General features: G+C 51.9%; 1 protein-coding gene across 1 annotated transcript; it reads left to right on the top strand.

The window, feature by feature from the left end:
* Positions 1–1,351: 1,351 nt before the first annotated feature.
* On the top strand, positions 1,352–3,659 carry ZFP36L2 (ZFP36 ring finger protein like 2). Its single transcript, XM_063390785.1, has 2 exons — positions 1,352–1,502; positions 2,041–3,659. The coding sequence occupies exons 1-2, from the start codon at positions 1,452–1,454 to the stop codon at positions 3,454–3,456; spliced, it is 1,467 nt and encodes a 488-aa protein (XP_063246855.1). The 5' UTR covers positions 1,352–1,451; the 3' UTR covers positions 3,457–3,659.
* Positions 3,660–10,344: the final 6,685 nt, after the last annotated feature.

The following is a 10,344-nucleotide window of genomic DNA, read 5'->3' as shown; positions in this document are numbered from 1 at the left end:
CGAAACCCGGAGCGAGGGGCCCTGGAGACACCCCCGCCCCCCGGCCCGAGGCTCTTCCCTTGGCAAATGTGTTTGCACAGCGCCGCGCTCCTGCTGACGTGGTCGGGTTTGCTCCCTTGCAGTGCGCGGGACTGCCATCCCGGCTCGGAAGCTAAGGAGGATCAAACGCCTCTGCTGGCTTTAGCAGCCATAAAACTTTACACGTCTCTGTTCTCCTTCCCATTTGTCCCGGGGCCGAGCAAACGCGGGAGGGGACGGGGTGCAGAGGAGCCGCCGCCGTTCCCACGTCGTGTTTGCGCGGCCTTATCGGCGCGGGGGGGGGCAGGGGTGTTTTGCACGGCGGCTCCCGGCCCGCCTTGGCCGGCGGCCGGCTCCGTCCCGGGAGGGAGCCCCGCCGCAGGGACCGGCCGCTGCCTCCGCCCGCGCTCCGGCAGCGGGGGGCGCCTGGGGCGCGGCCGGGGGACTCGGTGGGTCTCAGGACCTTGGTGGGGATGAGGAGGGAAGGGGCCGAGCGTGGAAGAGAGACGTGGGAGGGGGTGCGGGGCGCGGGAGTGAGATGCAGACAGGGTTAGGGGGGGGTCGTTTATCAGCCAGGCTCCTGCGAGAATAATGCCACCTCGCCTCCGCGCCTTGCCGCCAACCTCTCCCAAACTTTAGAAAGAAAGCGCCGAACGCCAGGACCCGGAAAAGAGGGAATAAGCGGCGGGGCATGCAACACATGCTTAGCCCCGTCCCGCCAGCCGCACCGGGGCAGCGCGCTCCCGACCTTTGTTTCAAGCAATTACGTGGCAAAAGTTTATTTTCGGCGGGGCGGGGGGAAGAGGTGCCCCCGGCGCTGCCGCGCCTCTCCCGCGGCCCCGCGTATCCTCCGCTCGTCCGGCAGCCGCCGTGCGCGGGCAGCGGCAGCGCGGGGGCGTCGGGTCTTAGGTGCGCACAGGAGCGCTCCACAGGGGCCGAGCCCGCAGGGCGCCGTGAGCGCTGCCTCGCCTGGTTCCCCGCTCCCCCCGCCCCGTCCCGCCCGCGCTGCGGGCGCACCCCGCTCGGCGGGGCCGGGGGCTCACTGCAGCACAGGCGCTCCCCAACAAGCTGCCTCGCCGCCGCTGCCAGCGCCCTCTGAAGACTCGGGGCGGCCCGGCTGGCGGGCTCGAGCGGGGCGGGCCCGGCGGGCGGGGCGGGGCGGGCGGAGCGGGGCACCGCCTCCGCGACCATCGCCGACCGCGTTATATGGGAGCGGCGCGGGGAGCCGCTGAGTTCCCGCAGTTCGCCCGCTGCTGTGCAGCCGCCGTCGCCGCCTCGGCCCGGCACCCGCCGTCCCGCCGGGAAGGAGTCGGGACCGTTTCGGATCTCAAGCAGACGGCCCTCTCCTAACTAGTCGTGGCTTTTCCAAACCCTCCGAGGAGAGCGGGATCTTTCGGTCCTTCCTGTATATCCGACCATTACAGGATCTAGAAATGTCGACGACACTTTTATCTGCCTTCTACGACATTGACTTCTTGTGCAAGGTAGGGAAGAGCGCGTTTAGCCGGGCGGGACGCGGTCTGCCGCTGCCGCCGTGTGCAGAGCCACGCTGCGGGCTACCGGGGCAGCGCGGCGGGGAGGGAGGCCCGTGCCGGGCCGGGCTCTGCGGGCGGGTCAGAGTGTGACAGCCGGCCGGGGACAGCGGCTGAAGCAAGGCTGCGAGCCCCGGAATGCCGCCCCGTGGTCTCCCGGCGGCCGCGTTCGGGGCGGGCTGGTCCTACAGCCGCGGGGGAGCCGGGCCGCCCTGCAGCCCCTCCCGCGTGGTGCGCTGCCAGGAGGAACTTTTGAAAAAAGTTGCAAATGCAGCAGAGCTGGCGCGGGGGCTTCTCCCGGGCGCTGTCCTGCCCCGCCGGCGCTGCCGGCAGACCCGCTCAGCGGGGCGGTCGGGCGGCGCGACCCCCGCCTCGACTCCCGCGGCGGTGCTGCGTGGGGAGCCGTGGCCGTGGGCAGGCGGTCACCCGCAACACCCTCTCTTCTCTCCCGCTGTTTCCCCCACCCCCTCCCCTCTCCCCGCCCCGGCAGACGGAGAAGTCCCTGACCAACCTCAGCAGCATGCTGGACAAGAAAGCCGTGGGGACCCCGGTGACCCCTCCCAGCTCCAGCTTCGCGCCGGGCTTCCTGCGGCGGCACTCGACCAGCAACCTGACGGCGCTGGCCGGCGGTTCCAAGTTCCCCAGCCCTACCGGCTCCAGCTCTTCTTCCACATCCTCCTCCTCCTCGTCCTCGTCCTCCTCCTCCTCGTTCGGCAATCTGAAGGAGACGGGCTCCGGCGGAGGCGGCGGCAGCAGCAGCCCCACGGCCCTGCTCAACAAGGAGAACAAGTTCCGGGACCGCTCCTTCAGCGAGAACGGCGAGCGCAGCCAGCACCTCATGCAGCAGCTTCAGCAGCAGCAGGCGGCCGGCAAGGGGAGCGGCTCCGGCGGCGGCGGCGGGGCCCCCATCAACTCGACGCGCTACAAGACGGAGCTGTGCCGCCCCTTCGAGGAGAGCGGTGCCTGCAAGTACGGCGAGAAGTGCCAGTTCGCCCACGGCTTCCACGAGCTGCGCAGCCTCACCCGCCACCCCAAGTACAAGACCGAGCTGTGCCGCACCTTCCACACCATCGGCTTCTGCCCCTACGGCCCGCGCTGCCACTTCATCCACAACGCCGACGAGCGCCGCCCGGCGCCCGGCGGGGGCACGGCCGCCCCCCCGCCCGCCGCCGCGGCCGGGCCGCACCACCACCCGCACCACGCGGCCCCGCACCCCGCCGGCAGCACCGGCGACCTCCGCGCCTTCGCCCCCCGCGAGCACCCGCTGGGCGGCGGCGGCTTCGGGCACCCGCGCGGCGGCGGCGGCGAGCGGCCCAAGCTGCACCACAGCCTGAGCTTCTCCGGCTTCTCCGCCCACCACCACCACCATCACCCCCCGCACCCCCACGGCACCGCCCCGCCGCCGCCGCCGCCCGGGGGCCGCCTGGACGCCGCCCTGCTGGAGAGCCCCGGCGGTTCGCGCACGCCGCCGCCGCCCGCCTCCGCCTCCTACTGCGAGGAGCTGCTCTCGCCGCCCTGCGCCAACAACGCCTTCGCCTTCTCGGGCCAGGAGCTGGGCAGCCTCATCGCCCCCCTCGCCCTCCACACCCAGAACTTCGCCGCTGCCGCCGCCGCGGCCGCGGCCGCCGCCGCCTATTACCGCTGCCAGCAGCAGCCGCCGCCGCCGCCCGGCGGGGCCTGCCCGCCGCCCCCCGCCTCGCCGCCCTTCAGCTTCCAGCCCCTCCGCCGCCTCTCCGAGTCGCCCGTCTTCGACGCGCCGCCCAGCCCGCCGGACTCGCTCTCCGACCGGGAGAGTTACCTGAGCGGCTCCCTCAGCTCCGGCTCCCTCAGCGGCTCCGAGTCGCCCAGCCTGGACTCGGGCCGCCGCCTGCCCATCTTCAGCCGCCTCTCCATCTCCGACGACTGAGGGAGGACGGGGCAGCGGCTGGGGGGGCCCGCGGCGGCCCTGCAAGTAAGTTACCGAGCGAAGAAAGCGAAACCTCTCCTTCCTTCTCTATTTTTGGTTTTGGTTTTTTTTTATATATCTATCTATCCACCGAGAGCTGAACAAAACGAGAAACAAAGCATTTTGCAAAAGGGCGAATGACACGAACTGAACAAACCTATTTTTATAGAGAGACCTTGGAAGAAGGGGATTTTTGTTTCGGGGTTTTTTTGTTGTTGTTGTCGCTCTTTGGAGACAAGTTATGATACGCACCAGCAGCAGCCATTCCATCTGTGTTCAAAATAAATAAATAAATGCAGCGTTAGAAAAGACAGCACCAGAAAGCAACAAACAATCCGGGGAGCGCCGGTTCACCAGCCCAGCTCCTCCAATCCTGCAGACACACAGAAAAAAAGTTACAAACTAGTTTGTCTTTCAATCCAGTTCAAATAAAAACACAGAACATACTAAACTTATAAGCTTTTTTTTTTAGGAAAAAACAAAAAAGAAAAATCCAACATCCTGCCAAGAATATGCCTTGATAACAACCTTCTTTTTTATATATATCTATATATTATTATTATAACAAATGCTAAAACCTTCATTCCAAAGTTTAATATTGGTTCCATTGCCACCACTTAGTGGATGTTTGGCTTAGAACAATTTTTTGTTGTTGCTTTATTTGGAAGCACTCAACTGAGGTTAGTTTGTAATTGTTGGAGAATAACTGCTGATTTTTTTAAATTTTTTTTTAGCTGTTTGAGTTGATTGCATGAATGAGTCACTGCACACAACTCAATATGAAACTATTTAACTTATTTATTATCTTGTGAAAAGTATACATTGGTAATTTGTTCATACTGTATTTATCGGGTATGATGAAAAGCAATAGATATATATTCTTTTATTATGTTTAAATTATGATTTTCATTATTAATCGGCAAAATGTGGAGTGTGTTCTTTTCACAGTAATATATGCCTTTTTGTAACTTCACTTGGTTATTTTATTGTAAATGAGTAAAATTCTTAATTTAAGAGATGGTATGTAATATTTATTTCATTAATTTCTTTCTTTGTTTACGTAAATCTGAAAGATTGCATGGTTTCTTTATAGAAATCGGTCTCGATGCTGTGGAGGTAGTTTGCGGAATTTCTATGGGTTTTTTTAGAATGTAAATGGTTGTAGCCCGTCCGAGTTGAAAAACGAGAGAAAAAAAAGACTCACTTAGCAATCAGACTTCAAAGTGGCAAATCTAATTCAGACTTGTTGAAAATAACCAAAAAGTATTTTTTGTTGCCTAACTCCACGAATCACACTGTGATATAGTCTCAAAGTATGTAGCAATAATTGGGGGGTCCCAGTATTATGTCTCACAGTGCCTTCTTGAGGGTCCATGCTTGCCTTAAGTATCTCTCAACCAAATAAGTATTTTTCCTAATGCTTGAGATAATTTGAATGTAGGGATGGGTTTTAAGTACAACAAAATTTCGCCACTCTATTTTATAAGAACAGAGGCCATCTTTGGATCTGAAACTTTCTATAATACAGGAACATATCTTGTTTATTGAATTCCAAAACCTGTAATTTTTTTTTTCCTAATGTAGAAAGTTGGGAGTTTTCCAAGAGTTTCCTGGACGGTGGATGAATGAGCAGTAGCTTAGTTTTGTTTGTACATAGGTACAGATTGAGCACTATGTACTCTTTTGGACTACTTTAACAGAAGTATGTTTTGAATGTAACTAAAGGATAAGTCAACTTGAGTTGTAATATATTTTTCGGGAGTCAGTTCACTACAGATTATGTGAGACTGTAAACTTTGTACTGTAAATGTTTTGTAGTTCTCCCAATAAAATTTTTTGGAAAAAAAAACCCCAAACCAAACAAATACAAAGAACCCGACACCCCCGATAACCCTCCCAAGTGCTGAAGGCCTGCCTGCCGGGCAGGAGTATTTCTTGCTGAACACCACCAGCCCCCAATCACAGATATGTCTAGCTACAGATTAACCAGTTTACACTGCCACTCCAGGCCGCTCCTGCAGCCCTCGCTGGGCTGTGGCCAAAGTTAATAAACGCTTCCAGAAGGTTCGGGAATGTCAGCGCTGTACTGTATCCTGCTTTGCTTTTTTTCTTTTTTTCTTTTTTTTTTTTTTTCCCTTTTTAAATTTTTTTAAGAGGATGGCAAATCAAACCTCTGCTGCTTCTAGTGTAACAGCTGGAATGGAAAAATCTAGTAGTGGCATTTATCAATCACATCGCTTATGGGGCTATGTAAATGTGCCATTAGCCTTCCTGCCTTGTTTGGGGTAAGGAGGAAATGGCAGTTTGGGTAATAAAAAGGCATAATTAAGGTTTACCCTTTGTCCCAAAAGCTTTGTTCCTCTTCACTCACAGGAATGCGGACTTCTGCCTCAATGCTCCCATCACCCAGCTGAGGGCATATCTGTGTTAATCGGGCTAGCATTAAATGTGCTAATCAGTTTTCAGGGCTTGGGTTTTAAACAAATTACCTTTTCGAGGCTGTATTTATATAACTAAATACTTGGCAGCCTGGGGACTGTGTGAGTATTAATACTGGAAGAATTTTAGCTAATATCTCCACAGTTTGGCACCCTGGTCCAGTCAGTCCCTTAAACTTTTAAGTCACGATTTCTACCAGCTTATTTTTTGTTCTTTTGTCATACTACTAATAAATGTTGTTAACATTATGGCATCTCTGTGCTGCTTGGGCCGCCACAGCACTTTCTATAAATATGAGATAGAATGTAATACCAGTGCCATATGTTTGTGTAACAAACCTTGGACTGACACTTAGTTTAAAATTAAAACAAACGTAAGCAATGTATGACAACACAGCCCAGCTACAGCAATCACCTTTTTTTTTAATGGATCCTCTATTTTGGTTCAGAATTGCTCCCTTTAATTTCCAGATGAATATATGATGAAATTTCTTTTTGTCAGTGTCTGCACTGAGCTCTGATGTGTCCTTCCCCAGGCATCCCTGGTACAGATGCTTTGGCTGCAAGGAGCAGGCCCATGCCAGTGTTTTGGAGGAACAGAGAGTGGCTGTTGGTTTGACCAGTGTCTCAGCTGATGTCTTAACTCACTTTTGGGATTTTTTGAGATTAATTTTCACACTAAAACTGCATTAATTAGGACTGCATGCCTCATTTAATTTCAGATTTTCTTTCTTCTCTAGGTACAGTTTTTTGCTTCTCTCACTCCCCCATCCACCCATTCCCCTGAGCCTGCCTTTTTCTTGCCACAGTAGATAAGGACCTTATTTATTTCTGTGTTTCCTTTATCTGGGACAGCTGTACTCGTATCACTGCAGAACTTCCATCTTCCCAGTGGTTTTCTGTTGGTTGAACAGGATCTTGGTGGTGGTGCTGGGCTTGGCTTCGGTGTCTCCTGGCTGGAAGAGGAGCTCTGGAAGCTTCACAGCAGCTGCCCCACATGAATCACAACCGTGCTGGTGCCAGTGCCAGTGTTCTGTGTGTTAAAAAGTTGCTGCCAGGACAGGATGGGTGATGGCCCAGCGGTGTCTCCCAGCTGGCTGCTGGCATGCCAGCGTGTGGGGACAGCTGGGCCCGAGCTGCTCTGTGCCCAAGTGACACTGAGGCTCTGTGCTGCACCCTGCTGTGTTTGTATCTCCAAAGGGTGCTGCAGCCCGGCCCGGTGCAGTGTTAATGTTCCGCTGTTCACAAACCCAGGAGTCCTTGAACGGGGAAGATAAAGCGTCTGTTTCTTGTGCTGCACAATCAAGTGTTAACCTTTAAACTGGTGACTTATGTTGTTGACTTAAGCAAATGTTCTCTTGCTTTCATTTCAAAATTCAGCAAAGCGTGTAAAGCTGGTCAGGCCATTCAGAACTTTCTGATACATTGCAATAAATCGATGAATACTGTGTAAAAAATAAACCTGGGGTTTTTTTTTCTAAGAGGTTTGTGTTAAGAAGGAACTCTAAGGTCTCTCCTATTGCTCATCAGAGTTGTGATACATCTCTTAATAGCTGGAGCACTTAGGATGACTTTAAAGATCTGGAAAATGGGGACTTTACTAATCATTGGTTAGGACTGGGGCTTGCATGCTTGTTTTAGTTTATAGTCTGAAAGAAATTATATCAAAGTCTTAAATTGGCAGAAATTGGCGTTATGGTATAGGTCTCGAAATAGGGATTGATTTAAAATGGTTTGGTATGATCATTAAGGCATTTTCAAATGTATTGAATTAGTAGTTTTGATTTCTACTGCCTAATCCTCTCAGTTTCTTGGGCCTTTTTTATTTGCTTGCCTTTTCTCAGCTTGCCTGTGTCAGGTACAGTGTTGTGCTCCTGTTCAGTGGAGGGATGCACACCACCAAACACAGTCCTAGCAGAGTGCCGTGGAGAAGAGGGATGCTGCTCCTCACTGCTGCATCCTGGGTCAAGCATGGGCTGATTCTGCTGCACGCCGGGGTTACCTCCAGTTCATGTGCAGAGCCTGGAGCTGCAGCACAGTCTGTATCTCAAGGGCAGGTGGCCACGGGAGCAGCTGGTAGCCACAAGGAGGAACTGGTGGCCTCAGGAGGAGCTGAGAAGCCACCGGCTCCTCTCTGCTGTACTGCTGAATGCAGAGTGCAGCCAACCAGGGGTTAAATACACAGGTGGAGGTGAACCCTTTTCCAGAGCATCCTTTAAGTGCAATTCTGTGTTACTTGGAAAAAGTTATTGCCCTCCTTCCATTTACTGCCCCTGCCCCATCCCATCATTAGGTGTGCAGCTTTGATTTTTTCAAAGAAAAAACCTCATTTTCAAAGAAGGCCTGAGATTTTAGTTATGTTTATGACCAAAACCTACTTTTTTTTTCTTTTGCTACTATAGCATTAAAGCTAAAGGACTTCCATTATATATTTTTAATTATGTGGTCTGTCTCCTCTTGCCGACCTTGAGTGTGAATATTATTTGAAGGAGCTTCAGGCAGTGGTGCTCTGTCTTCAATAAGATAGGACATTTCAGGTCTTGCCTGCTGAGCCTACAGACCTTGGCAGCACATTAACTCTGGAAACTGAAACTTAATTTTCTGACCCTTCAGCTTAAACCCAGATCCTCAGAGTTTTAAGGTGAAGGTATTGGGCTTCTCACTTTATTGCATCTGAAATACAGTTACCTCTTCCCTTTTGCCAGCTGTGCAGCTGGTTGGTGCCAGTCCAGAGAGGGGCAGGGATATCCTGAATGACCACAGCTGGGGATCTGAGTGCTTATCTGCTGAAGAAGTAAGTGAAGGGTTGGGATGAAAGTTGCTTCCTCAAGGTGATGCAGCAGTTTCTCCACTCTGTTCCTCCCTGGCCCTTTCTGACCCATTCCCTGAGGCAGTTCAGGTTGCTCTGGGAGAGCATACTGGCACCCTGCTCACACCACATGGCCCAGGGTGGGTGCTCTGTCCACTGGCACCTAAAGGTCCCCTCACCCCCAGCCAGCTCTCGTCCTTGCCACGTTTCCCTGGGTGTTGATGCATTTCATTAACCAGGCAGGAAAAAAATTGTTGTTTTCACCTGGAGTAGAGTTGAAGAGGGTCAGTCAGGAGTCTGATAATTTTCAGAGCTGGTGCAAGGGAGGAGGAGGAAGAGGAAAAGCCCCCATCCTGGAGAGAGGCAGGAGGTGATGGGATAGAGGACAAGGTGTCGCCCCACCAAGCTGCTAGGGTGACTTATCCCTCCTGTGTAGATTTGTTTTGTTTGAAGAAACATTGTATCCTCACGGTTCTTTGGGAAATTCTTGGTGTGCCCATGCTAGAACTGCTTTTTTATATTGGTGATTGTAAATCACTCACACAAAGCTTGAATACTTCTTGTGCCATCTGAACACACACCAGCATTTAAGGGAAGGCTCATTTCAACACAGAGTTTAATTAACGTGACTGTATCCCTGAATAGTTTGGTTTATTGGAAATCAAGTAATGGTTGTGTGGCAAAGCACAACATCTTCTGAGAAGTTCTCAGGGTTAAAGGAAACGCTTGTTATCAGCTGGCATAGATTTAGCAGGTTGTGTAAATTTTGCGGCATATGTACTAAAGAGCAGTGGTTTATAGGTCCAATTTCAATATTAAAGTTAATTTAATATTGGAGAGGACAGTAGAGGAATGAGATTCCTCCCTTAAGGTCTAGAGGGCCTTGTCTCTAAAAGGAATTTTTTTTGTTTCAGAGCTTAGTCAAACACATATGAGTCATTGCATCTCTCCTTTCAAAGGGCTATAATGGATGTGTTAATGGAGGCATTTTGGGGTGAACCCTGCAAAATTTGCATTCCTGAGGAAACCAGGGAAAATTACCCTGACAAATCTCCTCTCTGTTGCTGAAGAGGGATAGATGACATCTGCTGAGTAATTTCTATTCTGTGCACCATCTGAGAAGGAAATACAGGGTAATTCAAACCCCCTTTTTTCTCCCATGGTTAATAACATAAACAGGGAGCTGGATATGCTGAAATCTAAATACGAGGGTCCTGTATCAATGGATTATTACCTTATCTTTCCTGAATGACGTTCACTTGAATACCTGCAATCATAATAGCTACTCAAGATAAGAAATGGATGGAAATTCAATAACAGTAAGAGGCCTGGTAACTTATGAGATCCTGATTAGCCTTCAACTGCACCTAAATGTTGGGAAAGGATTCCCTGTACTGTACGCAGAGGGAGCTGAACAGCATTGTGAAAACCCCTGCCTCATTGTAGAGGAGCACAAACCACTGGCTTTTGTCATTATTAAGGCTTTTTTGTGCTCACAAATACGTGTGAACCTTCTGAGTCTTCTGTGGACGAACATTTTTCACCTTAATTTTTCATTGCTTTAAAGTTCTGGCCTTGCTGGTGGGGATGGCAGTGGTCTCG

The sequence above is a fragment of the Prinia subflava genome, chromosome 2 (assembly GCF_021018805.1).
Source record: "Prinia subflava isolate CZ2003 ecotype Zambia chromosome 2, Cam_Psub_1.2, whole genome shotgun sequence".
Classification (NCBI taxonomy): domain Eukaryota; kingdom Metazoa; phylum Chordata; class Aves; order Passeriformes; family Cisticolidae; genus Prinia; species Prinia subflava.
Note: the sequence above shows the minus strand (reverse complement) of the source record. Positions and strands in the feature narration are given on the sequence as shown.